The following is a 20,146-nucleotide window of genomic DNA, read 5'->3' on the forward strand; positions in this document are numbered from 1 at the left end:
TATTAGTAGAGTTTGGAATACCTAAGAAGCTTGTTAGTATAATAAAAATATGCACCAGTGAAACAGAAAGTAAAATTCGTGTGGGTATTAATATGTCTGACAAATTTACAATTCATGATGGGTTAAAACAAGGAGTTGCATTATCTCCATTGCTCTTTAATTTTGCCTTATAATATGCTGTTAGGAAGGTAAAAGAAACTAAAGAAGGACTAAAATTAAATGGTGTGACTCAGTTGTTAGCATATGCAGATGTAGACTTACTGGGGGATGATGTGAATACAATTAGGAATAATGCTAAAATATTTTTCAAAACTGCTAAAGAGATAGGTTTGGAAGTTAACAAAGAGAAAACTAAATATATGCTTACAGGCCGAAACCAAGTGTTAGATAATAATCAAAATCTAATTATTGATAACAACTCGTTTGAACCCGTTTCCAAATTCAAATACTTATAAGTAATATTAACAAATGAAAATTATATTAAAGAGGGAATAAAAAGTAGGCTTAATTCAGGAAATGCATGTTACTTCTCTCTTCATAAACTTTTGTCTTCTCGTTTAATATCTAAGAAAGTAAAAGTTAAAATATACAAAACAGTAATCTTGCCTGTAGTATTATATGGATGTGAAACTTGGTCCCTTACATTGAAAGAGGAACATAAATTGAGAGTATTTGAAAATAAGATCCTTAGGGTCTTTATTCTGTCAAAGGTAAGCATACTGTGTATTTGCGATCTTCATTTCTTTCTGTAGTTTGGCGAAAATGTGCTTCCATTTCTTTACCTTCAATGGCCAAGAAATGTTGTAATTGAAGCTCCAAAGGCTCACCCAGTATAATAAATGATCTGCTTGGATGTAACATTGTACCTGGAGTATTGCCAACTACAATCCAGCCAAACGGATTTGAATCCCGCTCGGGTTTGGTTGTTTGTGAATGTCCATTCATCAATTTCATCATTTCATCACTCATCCAAATCTCCGTAAATTAACCAAGATGGACAAAACGCGAAGTAAAATAAACTAACTCAAACAATCAATCAATAGACTTTTGTAAAAAAATGTTTTTTTCTAAATTGATGCTAATAAAATGTGCAATGAATATGACAAAATCGTTTACGTATCTCTTATCGTATTTTTTTATATTGGGCTTCAAAATTTAAGAAACTTTATTTTAAAAATTCGCGCATTTTTCTTTGGAACCATACTATCATTTTATAGAAAAGTACTTCAAATCATGATACAACATTTTCAAAAGGACCAAAAATTGTTATGAAACATGCTTTTACTTCAATTTTGAAATTAATTGTTGAGCTTTAGCAAAAGAAAGTCATGTACTACATATGTAGCCCCCGCCAATAATAATGCAACAAATGCTGGCGCGGCTGTTCTATGTTTAAACAACGCTTAATACAAGGAAAATAAATTCTAAGTCTTACGATAATTACAGCAAATTTTTATCAGTGCCTGTTACTCTATCTTCGCATGCAGTGAGTGAGGTCTTGAATCTCTGGGAGGCCCATGCTGGTCACATAACAGCCTGTGTGAAGTATAATTTCATAGACACGCACACAGTGCTTCTACTAGGTCGAATAGACTTCCTGCAACGTTCATTTCCAAACAGGGATGGAAACTCATTGTAAAATATCTTAAAACACTGTAAAATTGCTCTTCTGAACCCCAGCGTTTAATTTAATAATAACGATTTATGGCTCAAAAGATATTAAGTAGTCATTGCATATTCTTTTTACTTCTCCCTAGAGTAACGAATAAAAGCGAACATAGTGGTAATTGTACACAAAGTATCATTGAAAATGTGGCAGCGTGTGGTAAAGTTGTCACTTTTACGGAGAGGTGCCAGGATTCATTCTCCTGTTGAAGCACGTTGCATACCACTTTAGATCGCACTTTAAACTCTAAGTTCAGTGAAGCCCATCTGACCATAAAGCAGACTGGAGAGGAAAAAAGAAAGATTTTTCACAAAAATATCAGAAATCAATATACAGCAAAGATCCACACACTTCATTCCTGTTTGCATCATTTGTTGGTTAGCGTCGCTTTCCTGTAGCTTTTGTCAAATAGCGTGATGAGGATGACTAGTGGTTGAACTCACAAAGAACACCCATGCACAGGTCGGTAACTCGGGTGGAAACAATTGAGTCAGTTCTCGAACTTCCTGTTTTGGTCTAAAATCACACGCATGCGCAAGGACACTCTCACACACACAAACACCACAGATCACAAAATTAATAAGAATACATTAAATGGAATTATGCACAATTATATATAATGGGCAAATATTGTTTGTAAGTGTATTGTTTTCCCCAAACTGATAGAGGAGGATTATCTCAGACTGTAAGTTCAGTGCCCTGGTGATATTGACCTGAAAAGGAAAACACCGAACACGGTCCACTCAGAATCACTTACTTGCCATTATTAGGAACAAGTGTTGGTCCCGGGTTTGATATCCGGTGGAAGCAAATAGTGGTTCGGATCCTACTTAAAACACCAAATCAAACAAACAAGCCAACTCGGAATAAGTCTCTCCGTAAGTTCTTCGGAAAACCAGGTGGTCTCTGAAATCGGGGACTTATCCTCCTGAGTAATTCATCATTCCAGGTTTGATGTCAGACTTCTCTCATCCTGTCACAGTTACCCAGGACAAGGAAGTCCTCCTCGGAGCTGGCTCCACGGACTCCGTCACCAGAATCCCTGAGTTGCTTGCTGGACGTGCTTCTCTCTCTTCTCAAGCTTCAGTCTGTTCGTCTCCTGAACGCTCCTTTCTTGACACCGTCCTGCCTTCGATTCTGGGATTTATTCCTTCTCCCTTCTGCACAGGATGGCGCAGGATGCTTAAGAATAGGATGGAGTTCACAGCCACTTCTGCTGTCCGGTATCCTCATGCCAAGTTGAGGGCAGTGAAACCACCTTTCGTTGTCGAATAAACGCTCGCTATAGGTAATGTGGAGCCTAACTTCCACAATAATTCACAAAGTCTTTCATTTATTTATTAACAAACTATACCTTTCCTTTAGATACACCCTGTACGTTAAGTTAAACCAAATCTGATTAAGTCTTCAAGTTGTTAGTTATCAAAGTTCATAACACTATCTGACTTTCTCATTTAACTAAAATGTATCCTTTCTTTAGGCACACCCTATATGCTGAGTTAGACCAAACTCAAATAATCCCTCTGATTATTCATACGGAATCTCATGCTATTGAAATTTCATTTCTCAAAGTGACAGGTTATACTAAACTGGTATGCCACCTGGGATCAAAACCACCGACAATTCACGCAAGAGATGAAACTAGAACTTTACTTAAGGCCTATGCCATCATACTAGATTCCCTTGAAATTACCATTGAACTGATCATTCCGGAGATTCTAAATATAAATTCAAGCTAAAACTGGTTAACTTGTTTGCATTAATGTATACCCCTAGAAATCATCATAATTCCATTATTACCGACAATTCACAGGATGAAAAGTGGGAGGTGGGCTTCCCCTCTTCTGGAAAGAAACTGGTATTAGTACACAAGATGCAAATATATTCTACACACTGAGGTATCCTTTGGGTTAAATTGCAACACCGCGAGTTAACAATAGGAACTTTATTCATTAATTAACATGAACAAGAATTCGTATATTAAGGTTCACAATTATTATTTAGCGCTGAACAAAGGCCATGTGTTAATAGCTATCAACTATCTACATTTTTACTCGTGTCTGTATGAAACAATTAAATCGACACTGCTCAAAACTTTCTGGAAGTACACCGAACTGTGACAGACACCACTTTAATGGCACTCAAAGGATGGCGGTGTACCTTTGATTCAATCTTTCCCGACTCTATGCATCTCTTACAGATATGGATGCGTAATAAAAATAATAAACATCAGCCGGAATTCAAAATGAACTTGTCATAAGACTTTTGTTTTTAAATGAGACGTTGGTTACATAAACAACGACTTTTACTGAGATTTCAACATCTACTTTGATAAGAGCTAAATCATATGATAACATGCGTCACGTGACCTTGACCTAATTACGCCTTTGCGCTACATAGAAGCCAACGAATGAGAAATCAATACTCTTTTACAGACAATATGAATAGATTACCTATGTTGTTCATAAATGTTTATTATGACTAGTCAAGGATATACTTTTCACGTAGCTACTCTGTGAATCTTTTGTTACCGACCACGTTTTGCGGTATTGCGTTACGTGAATATGTTATGGCCATAACCCGTTGCACACGAATGCTAGCATAATACGGAATGCGATGGTTGGCGGTTTTCTCAATTATCCTTACATCAGCATCTGGTAGTCACTTAAATATAAAGAATTTTCGTACTTACATAGTCACTGTGCATATCAATCATCAATTCCTGTAAGCAGAAAATAAATTCACTTATCCTTCGTAAAAGCGTCCATCGGCTTCATATTCTCATCAGATCGTCAAACATCAACTTTCGTGCTCAAATCGTGCTATTCAGTTTAACTTGTACGTTCATGATTGAGCGGATATCGATCGATTTCACTCATCTTGTCCAATTTACTCGTCCATTTCGTTCTCCTTCTTCCCTCCAGAATCCTTTTTCGTTCAGTCTTTCTTTCCGGGTTTTCCAAACAATCTGATTCTGCCGTACTCTCTTCCTCAGATGTTATGCGCATTCACTCTTCCCAAGATAAATGCATAAATCCCAGATAATATCATATTAATAGTACAATTTGCTTTATTTGCATAATGTTATTACTTAATTAAATTATAATTTACAAGAGTATTTTTATAACCAAGCGACTAAAAAAAAATAAGAAAGAAGACTATTTCTTTACAAAGTGTCAACCGAGGACATCTATTGAGTACAATTGGTATTACAAAACTCCAAAATGTATTACCGCCTACTGCTGCCATCTCACATGCAAACAATAAATTAGATAACTTGTTACGCTAAATAAGCAATTTGAGGTTGGCAGTCCTGAATCAAATATCTTACAAATACTCACTTGAGTATAAAGCAAATTAATTCTCACAAGAATGACGCTTATGACAAAGTTTGTCATAGACAAATGTGAAAATTTTAAATATTCAATGAGTAAGTTAGTTCCAGTGAAAACTAGATATTAAAAAATATACTAGCAAACTGAGTCGACCTGTTTATCTTTCATTTTCTCTTGTTCGGAGAGAACTGTGCATTGATACTTCTCGTGGAACTCACAACAGAAATTCCATGCAGGAAGCAATCAGAGATTTTCTGTGGTCTCAATATTACTGTCCAAGTGGAGTATATTAGAACTTCTTTAATATCTATTTATGTTGTCAGTTATCTTCCTCTAGTTTGGTGCAACTAACTTATTCACAAAATATTCATTTTACATGACAATCTTTAAATTTTTCTTTTAAGAAATTGCCCTACATTGACTAGGAGTTGGGTTCATCAGTTGAAACTAGGATACCTACACAGGATCCATGCCCAATAATGTGATAGCATTAACTGGAATGATATTGAAGGATTACACAGGCTATTTTCTAGTAATCTGATTCTATCTAGAGGGCCATGGTCCCCTTGCTTCCTCTTCCGGACGTCCATGATCGGAACACTCTTTGTCAAAGTCCTTTCAGCAACATAGTAACGCTACTTTGGTATAGGCCTATTTGCATGACTTCGAGATAGTTTTATCACATGCCATTTAGATCTTGGATTAGAATATTTAGACCAAGATGTTTATTTTGGAGTAGTTGACAGTTTTTGTTAATGTAATAATAATAATAATAATAATAATAATAAATAATAACAATAATAATAAAATGAGTAAATAGTCACCATTCTTCTTTCATATCTAAAATATGTAAGGGGTGACCTTCATTGAAGGTATCGAAATGTCAACCTCACTCTAAGTTGTACTGGAATGTTGCAGGCCTACGAGTATCTGGCACCTGGACTCACAGCTAGTATATCTCTGTGGCTTCTCTTGCGTCGTTCACATATACGTACATCTGTGACTGTCAATTGGTTCATTTCATCTTATCATAATGCATCCCCATCGTCGCGATTAGCTAGAAGTGGCTGAAATGCGACATTAAATGAACCAAATCAATCAACGAACAACGTCAAATAATAGAAAGGCAAGAACAAGCATCATGAAGAAATTTGTTGGACACGGCGTTCTTTTTTATTTCTAAGTTTATTCCACAGTCTATTGTCAAGAAAAAGTTCAGATTTATGATGTACGTTTTCTAACGAGAGTTAGAAAAAGAAAGAACAGCTGCAGTGTGTTTTCCGTTACAAGCACAGACTCATTTTTGCCGAAGCTGTACAATTATTAAATGGTAACGCAGCAACAGCTGTATACCTTGTACCTAACCACACTAGGGTGCTGCATCTTGTCACTGGATGGAATACTGTTCCATAACCAAAGAGCGAGTGTAAATTCTTTGAATCGGTCATTCAACTAGACGAAACGTTTCCAAATTCACACATTCCATGATCTTAGAAGCTATGAACCGATAATATTATACACACTCTCAAATAGAAATAGTAAATTGGGTTAAGAATCTGCAATCATTTTTACGATTCTGTGCGCTCGACTTGAAATCAGATACGTTTGAAACACTGAATAGAGCTTTTCTCCACCTGGAGGATATCGTAATCATGTTTGAGCTAAAAAAAGGCACATTTCTGTGACATTATATTTACAATACCTTGCATAATATCGAATAGTTTTTTTTAAAAATCATCTTTTTAACGACGTATGAAGATAATGTGCTTGGAACACAGGAAGGTGGATGTTCTCATAAAGGGCAAGGTGTTTTTAAGGGCATATTGTCAGCAAGTTGTGATAGAGCAGTTGGTTCAACGGTCATTAGTATCTTAAATTTTCGTCAAGAATGAAAGATCTCTAGTTCAACCCACCTCTCTCTCTTCTCTAGAACACTGTAAAAATTATTCGAGGGATGTCCTTTCTGCCCATTTTTTCCATTGACGTTTTGCTTATTCAGTTGATTTCCAGGATTAAGGGTACAACTTTTTTTACTTTCAGCTACTCTTCATAAGTTTTGTTAACACACACATTATGACTGATTCACATATCAATCAAATATATGTTTTCAGGATGTGGTATGTAATATTATTTAAGATATGTATTCTTTATACTCTCCACTGCACACCTAAAATGTTGAATAATTCGACTTAATAACACGTACACACACACACACACACACACAATTACATTGTGAAGTTTGGAGAGTTTAATGAGTTCATTTGCTAAGATTGGTTATGTTACGTTTGTTTCTTAGTAATGACTGTTCTTAATTCTCTAACCTCCATCTTCCGATGCATCTAAAACTAATAGTAAATCTCCAATTGACGTAAGTAAACGGCTGGCTATTGTGACCGAGGCCGATGCGAAATAAAACCCACTAATGACTATTTATGTAGTGAGTTACATCTAATAAGTGAATGACCTGAAATGGTCGTTAATTCGCCACTGCTTTGTATCCAATATACTTGTCTTATTTCAACAAAATTATGTAACAAATGTTACACTAAATTCGCAATATTCAAAACAACCACCCTCAGATTCAGCTCTACGTAACTTGATTTTGCGCATTCCACGTGGCCCATGATTGCCGATTGTATGAAAAATGCACTCAGTGAAAATTCAGCTCAATTGGAATGTTGCGAAATTTGCGCTGAGCTTCCTGGAGGCAAGAAGCGCACCTGCGTATCACTCACCGCTTAGAGTAATGCACCCCTTCGTCACCGAAGACTCGGGAGGAAATCGTGTTTCACAGAGAATTGTTAAAAATGAGAGACGGAAGCAGTTTTCTTTTAAAAGACGATACTTCAGGTGAAAGAATTACTATTCTCAGCGCCGAAAAAGGAAGAGGGAGCTTACAGATTTATGAGAACTTTTCCATGGACGGAACGTTTAAAATTTCAAGCAAACAGTTCTGCAAAATTTACACAATTCACGCTGATTTTGGGAGACGTAACGAAGAGACGAGCATTTACAGCCGATCGTGTTTGCTTTGTTGCCGAACAAAAAGAAGACTATTTTAGGACAATTTAGAAGCTGTGTCAGGATGTATACCTAGGATAGTTAATGTAGATTTTGAAGCTGCGGCAATTTCGACCTTCAAAGAAGTGTTTCCTTCCGTTGAAGTGAATGGCTGCTATATGAAGAAATGTCCAAGAGCTTGGCTTAACACGAGAATACCGAGAAAACGAGGAAATTCGTCATCATATTCAAATGTGTTCATCGTTAGCATTCCTGAAACCTGAAGACATAATAAATGGTTGGCTAGAAATGCTATCAGAGGCTCTCGTCCAAGCAAAGTTATCGGAGTTTTTTTTTATTATTTTGTCGAGAAATGGCTGGAAAATGAAGACATTCCTGTCAAAGTTTGGACGTGCTAGAAGAGACAGCACCTAACTACTAATGGTGTCGAAGGATGGCGTAATACAACCTACTTGGACGACCAAATCCCAGGATCAGAGACGTGGTTCTTTTCTTGAAGAAAGAAGAGGAAAATTCTAGCTTCGTGTACATGAGATCGCAGTTAAAGTTTGAGGTAAAGAGAAGGAAAACTGCATACCAAAAGCCCCATGCAAGAATCGAGAACACAGTAAAGAGGGACGAAGAAACAGGCAACAATAGAACAATAGATCGTGTCTCAGAGCGATATCATTCTTACAAAAGCTGCAGTAAATTCAATTAACCGATGATATGACAAAGCTTTCTAGCAAGATTTTAAACACACCTAACTAGTTGAAAGATATTTAAATTATTTAGCCAGTTCACAGAGTGGGAAAGTGTGATGGGAATTAAATATTAAATAAATATACTACATAAATATTTGATTTTTTTAGGGTGGGGGAGGGTCATTAATGGTTCTTGGAAGTGTGAGCGGATATTTCACCGAGCGGAACTTTCGTGACACCATGATTGCCTCCTGTGTTCCTCCTATCTGAAGTAGATTCCGGAAATGCTGCAGCTTTTACTCTTTCGTTTCACCTCGTCAAATACAGACACCAACTTTAATTTCAGAGCACAGTGAATAAACTTCACGCCCAATGCTATACTCCTGAAAATATCCTGCCCCGATGGAGAATCGAACCTACCATCACCATCGTCAGAAGCAAGTAAACTACCACTTCTCTAAGTATCTCATATTAAAATTAGCTATCAGTTTGAAGAAGCCAATGCACACATGACGTCATATCTGTAATTTTCTAATGGCAATTTTTAAGTGGAAACGTAATCAGCAAAAATCGAGAAACGCTGAAAGGGAAGAATGATGAACATTTATTTTAGTGCTTTGTTAAATGTTGTACATGCTGTGTATTGAAGAAAGAATCATTTATTTATATAATTTCTTCTTGGTTGTTGAAAGTATGATCAGGAAAGCGAAAGGGAGGCAGTGCAACCAGACACAGGTTGCCAAAGAACTTCAAGGTATCTCCACAGACTGCAGAAAAAAGAGAAGAAAGGGATATTCAACTACTGGAATATAAAATATGTGTGACATAAAAATAATGGAAAATCTTACAAGTGCATTACAATAAATACAATCTTTGAAAACTTGATGAATAGATTCTCTCGGGCTATCGACCAGGTGAGTTGTGGAAAATATTACAAGCTTTCGAGAGCTAACGTGACTCTCATCTTCAAGGTTGAAGTGCAGTTCAGAGCGTCAACACGGTGTATATAGGTTCGTGGAGGGGAAATACCGGTGAAGATGGCGGACCAATCGGGTGGCGTGTCTGCTGCGTGCGCGCTTCTGTCGTACCGTCCTTCCCATCGAAAGGTCATCTTAACCCGGCTTCGTATTGGACACAGCCGTCTCACGCATCGTTATTTCCTTCAAAATGTGGACCATCTGCTGTGCCGTATTTGTAATGTTGTTTTGAATGTTCGGCGTGTTCTTTTATTTAGTTTTCTCAGAAAAATTATTTCCAACACGTTAAAATCCATGTTGCGACATGACGAGAGTGTTTTAACTATTGTTTTTAGTTTTATGCGAAGAGCAGGCTTTTCCCACTCTCCATGAGGAAGTTCTCTTGTGTTTTCTTACCTCTGTGTTGTGTTGCGTATGTCCCGTGCGCATCCTTTTTCAACTTGCACTTCTAACATTTCTCACGGGACTTTTTACACCCACCTTTAAACTTTGAAGTAAGGATTTCAGGTAAGTGGTCTACTCGGTAGGGTCTCTGATTGCCACACGGGAGAAACGGGTTCGACTCCCGGGATTGATGATCTATCTTTGGAACTTTTCAGGCCTTGTCCCCACATAAAGCTGCTCTGCGCTTACCCAGCCTCAAATCAATTGGTACCTGCGGACGACCTGGAGGGTAAAGGCGGACAAAACGTGTGCTGATCACATTACCTCCAAAATACCCGAGTTAGATAATGTGAGGAGCCCTATGCCACACCCTCTACATGAACTTTAGTGGCTCGGTGCTACATGCACGGGGAACGTAACCAATACTCTATCCCCGTGAACATTGGAAGGTGCAAAATGGCCACAGGAACCGATACACTTCAAAATTTTAATCATCATTGTCATCAATAAAGATTTCCCGAATTTCATGCACTTTGGGTGATCTGTTTTGATCGCAATGTTTCTAGCACTGCAAGACACAAGGTTACACAGAATTCAACCTTATCAAGCCGAAAAGTATTGCCTAAGCAGTGTCACGCTACATAGTTTACATGCTTCTCATGCGGAATCCGTCGCTAGTAACAGCAAAAGATATTCACAATTTACCTGCTTTAGAAATAAAACCGGTAACGATGTGTTTCATGTTTCACCTCCCAGAACTTTCTATGTTCGCGTAAATGTGTTTAATATGTAAGTCATTCCTAATATTTGTAGTTATAACACGATCCCCTGCTGGAAATTTGTACTGTTTTCAGTAGCAAATTCTACTGTTTTCAAATGTCTTCTACTGTGTACTGTGAAATGTACTGAAATCCTATTGTATATCTACTCTACAGCTACTGTACTCTACAGTAGGACTACAGTACTGTGCAGTAAGGCTACTGTATTGAAAAACAATGCGAATAATAAGGCATAATACTTGCAACTATATATAATAAAACCATTTACTGACTCCAAGAATAGAGAAATTAATTCTTGACACCATGTTTTCAGTGAGTTTGAAGTGTATTGGAAAAACAGTACATGAACTGAACTTCTACAGTTTTTCTAATGGATACTACTGAAGTAAGATATATCTTAATGAGCACGTTTCCACAACTCTCTCTTAAGAAATAACCCAACCTTAAAGCAACTAGTAGTTTCAACACTTTATCATATCAGTTGATTTTTCTTTCAGCATGGAACTTCCATGGTTATTATTCAATCTGTATAATGCAACTGCAAAGAAGAGCTATCATTTGATCAGTGGCGTCGCGTGCGGTTCGCATACGAGTGTTCACAATAATGTTTTTGTACTGAATGCAGATTTAATCCTCTTCCTTGTAACTTCATATTCAATTGAAAAAGTGAGAATAAGAGTTAAATTTATTTTCAACGATTTCCCATCAAAATCACGCTATATTTGAAGTAATACAAGAAGGACGTAGGGGAAATTGTCCATCTCCCAATTAAAATTCGATAGGTTTAGCGAATTCTTACTAACGTTTGCAACTATGTAGCACAGACCTTTTCGAGTCCACCTACACATGCATTGTATATGCTGCACAATGGTGCCGAATGTAAGAAGTATTTCCGCTTGCATCAGTGTTCGCACAGCGAAGTGAACATCTTCGGGTATAGTGGCCAACAGCCCCTTAGCTGTCAGCTCTATGCAACACGCACAGCAATTATGTTGTACGCCCTCCATGGAACACCGTGACACTCAGTGTTACGAACTATCTAGAAAAATTATGAGACGTGAAAGAAGTCGTGTCACAGTAAATTGTATGTACTCGTACATCAAACATAGTTTTTTTCGAATAAATATACGTATGTGTGTGTGCATGTAATATGTACGTAATATAAGACATATACATGAGTGTTCACGTGTTCATGAGAACATTATCAGGCGAGACTCCTACCTTTTTATTATTTTATCGAGATATGACTGGAAAATGAAGAAATTCCTGTCAAAGTTTGGACGTGCAACAAGATTGATTGATTTAGTGTTTTAAGTCCACTTTATGCACAGTAACGCTAATCGGGACTGGACCTACAGTTTAAAGTGGGATCCGAACCACTTGTGCCTCCACCGGGTATCGAACCCGGGACCCATTGATTACAAGGCGACGACGCTACCACTGCGCCATCGGACGTGCTACAAGAGACAACACCTAACTACTAATGGTGTGGAAGGATGGCATAATACAACCTTAAAGCAGCTAGTAGTTTCAACACTTTATCATATCAGTTGATTTTTCTTTCAGCTTGGAATTTCCATGGTTATTATCAACGTAGTCAACAGTGTTTGCTTGTTTTGGTTTTCAAGCATTGAGAGTCAGGTCTTCATTTAAACTAATATTGTGTTGTTTTCGTGTGAATATATGAAGAACAATATGTCAATTTATGTATAAAACAGTATGTTCTTCAACTTTCTACAAGTGCATTAACCATAATGAAGTATTGAAGTTGTGCTACATGTTCAATACACTTGATTTACTGTTGTGTTAACGTATTCCTAAGTAGCACGTTCCACATGCTTTACCACACATTAATTTTAGTTTTATATATGATTTTTTCATTATATTTTCAGTTCTATTGATAAGAAATTTTCATTACAGATAATAGTAGTGATTTGATGTATCAATATGCTGTACACAATAAAATATTTTCATGTAAAATTATGTTACTGAAAAAATTAAGGGTGCACTTCAACTACTTAAGAAAGGAGAAACAGTTGGACTACGAAGAAGAGTAGAAAATATTAGCAGTACAGTTCATATACTGAAAACAGTAGACAAAGTTGGGTTACTAAGACAGTAGAAAACAGTAGACACAGTTTGGCTACTAAAACAGTAGAAAACATTTAATAGTACAGTTCAGCTACTGAAAACAGTAGACACTGTTGGGCTACTAAAATAGTAGAAAACATTAATAGTACAGTTCAGCTACTGAAAACAATAGACACAGTTGGTTACTAAAACAGTAGAAAAAATAGAAGTACAGTTTAGCTACTGAAAACAGTAGATACAGACACAGTTGGGTTACTAAAACAGTAGGAAACATTAGCAGTACATTTTGGCTACTGAAAAAAGTAGATACGGTTGGACTGCTAAAACAGTAGATAACATTAACAGTACTGTTCAACTAGTGAAAACAGTAGACACAGTTGGGTTACTAAAACAGTAGAAAACATTATTAGCAGTACAGTTTATGTACTGAAAACAGTAGACACAGTTGGGTTACTAAAACAGTAGAAAACATTAGCAGTACAGTTCAGCTACTGAAAAAGTAGACACAGTTAGGCTACTAAAACAGTAGAAAACAATAACAGTACAGTTCAGCTACTGAAAACAGTAGACACATTTGGTTACGAAAAGAGTAGAAAAACCTAGAAGTACAGTTTAGCTACTGAAAACAGTAGACACAGACACAGTTGGGCTACTAAAACAGTAGAAAACATTAGCTGTACAATTCAGCTACTGAAAACAGTAGACACAGTTGGTTACGTAAACAGTAGAAAAAAATTAGAAGTACAGTTGAGCTACTGAAAACAGTAGACACAGACACCGTTGGTTGGATTACTAACACAGGAGAAAACATTAGCAGTACATTTTAGCTACTGAAAACAGTAAACACAGTTGGGCTACTAAAACAGTATAAAACATTAGCAGTTCAGTTCAACTAGTGAGAACAGTAAACACAGTTGAGTTAATAAAACAGTAGAAAACATTATTAGCAGTACAGTTTATCTACTGAAAAAAGTAGACACAGTTGGGTTACTAAAACAGTAGAAAACATTATTAGCAGTACAGTTTATCTACTGATAACAGTAGACACAGTTGGGTTACTAAAATAGTAGAAAACATTAGCAGTAACAGTAGAAGAAATTAGAAGTTAGTTTAGCTACTGAAACCAGTAGACACAGACACAGCTGGGTTACTTAAACAGTAGAAAACATTATTAGCAGTACAGTTTATCTACTGAAAACAGTAGACACAGTTGGGTTACTGAAACAGTAGAAAACATTAGCAGTACAGTTCAGCTACTGAAAGAAGTATGCACATTTAGGATACTAAAACACTAGAAGACATTAGCAGTACAGTTCTTCTTCTTCTTCTCTTCCATTCCCTTATGCCGTTAAGCGTCGGGTACCTCGTTCTGTCCATCTCATCCACTCCGTCCGGTCTCGACTCATTCTTCTCATTTCGTTCTTAGTTTTTCCATATTTTAATCCTATCTTTTCTATTCTATCTTCCCATGTATTTCTTGGCCTGCCTCTTCCTACTCTACCCTCAACCCTCATCTCCATCACTTGCTTGGCTTTCCTATCTTCATTCATTCTATTTACATGTCCATACCACTTCAGCTGGCGTTCCTCTACTACTTCAGTCATTGTCTTCTTTTGTTTTACCTCTTCTCTTATTCTTTCATTTCTTATTCTGTCTCTTCGAGTTTTCCCCACTGTTCTTCTAAGATATTTCATCTCTATTGCTTGAAATTTACTTAGATGTTTATCTAGGAGTGCTAAGCTTTCTGTGCCATAGCCCATGATGGGAACTACAATTGAGTTGTAGAGTTGCATTTTTGTTTTTATACTGATCTCTCTTTTTCCCACTAAAGTATTACTCATTTGATAATATGCTGATGCTGCCTTCTTTGTCCTATTCATTATCTCTTGATCAATTTTCCCACTGCTACTTATGATGGTTCCTAAGTATTCATATGTTTCTACTTTCTCTAGTTGTTTCCCTTCACATATTATATTCAGGGCTTCATTTTCCTTGTCCTCTTTAGTCACCCGCATGATCTTACTCTTTTCTATATTAATCTTCATGCCTTTCCTTTTAAGTTCTTCATACCATTCTTCCACTGCTTGCTGAAGTCTCTCAGGTGTATCTGATATCAGTACGATATCATCAGCATATAATAGTGCTTGGATATATACTGGCCTTAATCTCCACATACCTATCTTCGTTCTGTGTGTTCGTCGTTTGCATATTTTAGCAATTTCGTCTAAAAAGACGTTAAATAGGATTGGACTGAGGCTGTCTCCTTGTTTTATGCCTTTCTCAATGTCAAATTCACCTGAGTGTTCGCCATCTACTCTAATTGTTCCTACAGGATTATTATATACATTTTTTATTGCATTCAATAATCTTACTGGTACTTTCTTTGCCTCCAATGCTTCCCATACATATTGCCTAGGTACTGAATCAAAAGCAGCTTTTAGGTCTATAAAAGCTAGATATGTGTCCTTGTTCTTGGCAATTCTTTTTTCCATAATCGTTCTTATAGTATATATATGATCTTGTGTTTGCCTTTTAGGGCGGAATGCTGCCTGCTCCTCCTCCATATCTTCCTCCACCACTTTTCTGAGACGTCTTTCTAGTATCCTTGTGTATAATTTATAAGCGACTGATGAGAGGCATATTGCTCTGTAGTTATTACAGTCATAGCTACTGCCCTTCTTATGTAGTGGGATAATGATATTTTTCCTCCATTCGTTTGGTATTTTGTTTTCCTTCCATATTCTTTGAAACATCTTGGTTAAATTCTTAACTACTTCCATACCTCCATATTTTATTAATTCTGGATTTATTCCATCTGATCCTGCTGCTTTTCCTGTCTTCATCAGTTCTATTGCTATTTGTATTTCATCTTCCTTTATTTCCCCTTCTATATCCGAGTCTTGTATCTCCATGTATGGTCCATATATCACCCCTACCTCCTCTGGTTTATTATTTTCTTTCTGGAATTTTTCACCATAGTGTTTCCGCCATACATCCAACACATCCTTTTTCTCTGTGATCAATTTATCTCCATCTTTAATGGTTCTTATTGTTTTTCCATATTTTCCTCTCAAGTTCTTTACAACTTTCCAAAATTGCCTTGTATTCTTTTCTCTAGCTTTTTCTTCAACCATATTTCCAAATTTTTCCCAGGATGTTATTTTAGCTTTCTTCACTATTTCCTTAACTTCGTTTCTTTTTTCAATGTATTTCCTTCTATGTTCTTCTGTCTGTGACATAATATATTTTTTCCATGCTTCCTTTTTGTTTTTTACTTTTTGTTTCACTTCTTCATTCCACCAAGACGTTTTCTTTTTTCTTGTATCTACTATTTTCTTTCCGCATACTTCTTCTGCAGATTTTATGAGTGCCTTTTTAATTCTCTTCCATATTTCTTCTATCTCTAGTTGTTCTACATCTGGTCCTTCTGTCAGTCTGGCTGTTACCTGTTCTTTATACTCTTCCTTCTTCTCTTTTTTCTGTAACTCATTTATCTTAATTGTTTGGTATTTTTTCATTCTGGGCTTTGGTGGTCTCGTGAAGCGTGTGTCCACTATTAGTAATCTATGATCTGTACCCAGTTCAGCACCTCTTATAACTTTAACATCCATTATGTTTCTCCTAATACTACTGGTATATATTATGTAGTCTATTATGCTTTTAGCATTTCTTCCTTCAGCCTGAAAGGTTATTTTATGTACCTCCTTATGTGGGAAGAAGGAGTTTCCAAGAAGCAACTGATTTTCTACACAAAACTCCAGTAATCTCTTGCCATTCTCATTCAATGTCTTTTCTCCCCCGTAGCTTCCCATACTACCATGGGCTACCTTCTTATCTTTACCTGTTCTTGCATTTAAGTCTCCCACTATCATTACATACCGTCCCTCCATTACTTCTTTATCTACTGTCCTCTGGAGTTGTACATAAAATTCTTCCTTATCAAGCACAGAGGCATCTTCTGTTGGTGCATATACTTGGATATATGATATTTTATATTCTATATCAAATTTAACTACAATTATTCTTGAGTTAACTGGTTCCCAGCCACTGACCTTTGTTTCATATTCCTGACTTGTTACAATTCCTACCCCTTCTTTTGCTCTTCTGCCCTGTCCAACACCTGAATATCTCAAGGTATATCCCTCCTCAAGCCTTTGTATGCCATTTCCTTTCTTTCTTACTTCACTAATTCCCATTACATCTATCTTACGTGTCTTCATTTCCTGTACTAATTCAACTTCTTTTCCTAATATAGTTTTAATGTTCCATGTTCCCATTCTCGTTTTCCTTTTCCAGTCCGGTCGTTGTTGTGTTGATCTGTCCATTCCGAGGCTCATGTTTTTTCTCTGAATCCGTTAATACCCTTGTGTGGGGGATTGGCCCAACGCAGGGTGGATTTATTTAGGGTTTACTCCCCTAGGACAGTTGGCTTTACCATGCCTTTTGAGTCTGCCCCACCCTTGGTTTTCTGTCAGGGTATCCTTCCCTTAGCCTTTGGAGATCCCTCCCCTCCCTGCAAGGCAGCAGTACAGTTCAGCTACTGAAAACAGTAGACACAGTTTGGCTACTAAAACAGTAGAAAACTTTAGTAGTACAGTCCAGCTACTGAAAATAGTACACACAGTTGGGCTACTAAAACAATAGAAAACATTAACAGTACAGTTCAGCTACTGAAAACACTAGACACAGATGGTTACTAAAACAGTAGAGAAAATTAGAAGCACAGTTTAGCTACTGAAAACAGTAGACACAGACACAGTTGGGCTACTAAAATAGTAGAAAACATTAACAGTACAGTTCAGCTACTGAAAACAGTAAACACAGTTGGGTTACTAAAGCAGTTGAAAACATTAACAGTACAGTTTAGCTACTGAAAACAGTAGACACTGTTGGGCTAATAAAACAGTAGAAAACATTGGTAGTACAGTTCAGCTGCTGAAAACATTAGATGTTTCAAAATACCCATAGATCTACTGAAAATAGTAGACAGAACAGCAACACTGTATTACAATGTAAATGCTTATGTATTTGCCATCAGGGGTGCGCACAGGAGGGATTCATGATGCGCCCGAGTCATGGGAATTTGGGGGCCGGGGGACAGAATTGTATACCAATTCTATACATCTCCACACCAAAAAGAATGTATTGTTTCTTTGATGTGTTATTGATTTTTATTTATGGTTATTATGTATAGTTTTTCTACCTACCTGTGGGTGATCACGGGGATGGGGTTGAAATGAAACACCACCTCTTATGTCTTTAAAATCGGTTTGGAAAGGGAGGCGTGGTATTCGCTTTAATACAAGGTTAGTTAGGCAGAAAAACTGTGAAGAATAAGGTTCAGTACACTTACAATGGCAGTGCGCCTGAGCAGTTTTGTACATTTCATGTTATCAAACATGAAAGCCTAAGAAATACAATTATTGCTTAAATATATCTGTATTATATTGTTCCACAAATTTTGTCTGACCAAAATAATTTGAGTAAATTATTCGGTAAAGGGAGGGTGAGGAAAACGTTCTAATTTGGGAGGGGGATGGGCACCCCTGCTTACCATGACTGAATTTTATGTATTTTTCTTCATAGTCGGAAGGGCCTCCTCGATGGTGCACTGGTAGCGTCCTCGCCTTGTAATCAAGGGTCCCGGGTTCGATACCCGGTGCAGGCACATAGTGGTTCGGATCCCAGTTTAAACTTTAGGTCCAGTCCCAATTAGCCTTACTGTGGACTTAAAACAGCAATTCAATCAATCAGTCAATCAATCTTCATAGTCGGAAGTAAACCTGTGCACGAATTATGCTTTCAACTTCTATACACCTCCCTGAGTTCACATGGGATTACGAAACACAAGGACAGCGACACTAGTGCCACAGTAGTACTTTCAATCGCGAATACCTAAACTCGACTAAACATCTCCACAGCTGGGAATTTTTACTTGCAGCGCTGAAGAAAGTAAATAATGTCTATAACTATTCGACCGGATCAAGAAAGTGTGGGGCGTTACCCCCACACCCCCTATACGCCTTCATGGCGTGGTGCTAAGCACAGGGGAGCATTTTACTTTTTTTAACTATTCACACCCTTAGAGGAGAAAATACTATTCCTCTCGCCATCTGAAACACTTGTTCCTTGACCTCCCCTGCGAATGTGGCAACCAAGTGTCTGGCAGGCAGACAACAAAACACTTGCTATCTCCAGCGTTCCTTTCAGTGGGTGGCAACACAAAGTCTTGCAGAACACCAGAGATAACCCAGTGGCGGGAACTCTACCAAGTTGTACCTTCTGCCTTCATTGTCAGTGTCACGGGGAATTGTCATTGCTATAGAACATTAAAATAGCCTGATATTCCTTTAATGTACATTCTTTAAGTCGGACAATCCAGATGACGGTGAAAGTCCAAGGGACAACAAGATGCTTCTCTGAATTAGGTGTAAGTGGTAGAAATTTTATTGTTTTCATTAAGTTCCTAACGACGGAAATTTCTCCTGTTGTGTACAACAATTCAACCAGAGGATAGCAATAATGAGACACCAAATCAATTGTTAACAACGGTATTCGTGGCAATGTAAATACGAAACTATTATTGTCAGCTTGAAGGCACAAGATTGTTTTAACCACTTAAATCCTAACTGAAATGATTTCGCCATAAAAATGGCTAGTCAACCAAATTGTTGGAAAGAGGATTTAGCTAACTGCAAGTTCTGTTATCGGACATGATAAAAGGTACGCCTTTCTTGACTTCAGTGATGCATTATGCTGGTCGGCATATTAACATGAAACTCACTTTCGTTTTTTAACTGAATATATTAGTCAAGATATACTGACTTTAGAAATAACAACGTAAGATTTTTTTAAAAATTGATGGAGAAGTCTACAAATTTAAACTCATTGTACCTCTCCGATTGAGTGGTAGTAACATCGTCACCTTCTATTCAAGGGGTTCTGGGTGTGATGTTTGGTGGATCTTAGTGGCGGATCGTGGTTCGGAATGTTCGAGGTTGCAGCGAATATATATATATAATTTATTTACATATAATTTTAATTTTTATATATTTATAATGTAATTATATATATTCATAACTTTATATGTATTTATATTCGGGCTCAACCGATGTCGATGTATCTGTATCGGAAAGTATCTGTTGTATTTTGTTCACTGGTACCGCCCCTCTCGCAGGATCCGCAAAATGCGACGTGATACTTTCGAGGT

The 20,146-nt window shown here is 37.1% G+C and overlaps 1 protein-coding gene across 1 annotated transcript in view; it reads right to left on the reverse strand.

The window, feature by feature from the left end:
* Positions 1 to 17,273, reverse strand: part of LOC145988159 (protein CFDP2-like) — a 58,702-nt gene extending 41,429 nt beyond the window's left edge. Inside the window, exon 1 of the mRNA XM_083122990.1 lies at positions 16,284 to 17,273. Coding sequence (XP_082979116.1) covers positions 16,284 to 17,273 — 990 coding nt within the window. The remainder of the gene's footprint in view (positions 1 to 16,283) is intronic.
* Between the last annotated feature and the right edge of the window lie 2,873 nt (positions 17,274 to 20,146).

The sequence above is a fragment of the Lepisma saccharinum genome, chromosome 5, assembly GCF_977018435.1.
Source record: "Lepisma saccharinum chromosome 5, izLepSacc3.1, whole genome shotgun sequence".
In the NCBI taxonomy this organism is placed as follows: Eukaryota; Metazoa; Arthropoda; class Insecta; order Zygentoma; family Lepismatidae; genus Lepisma; species Lepisma saccharinum.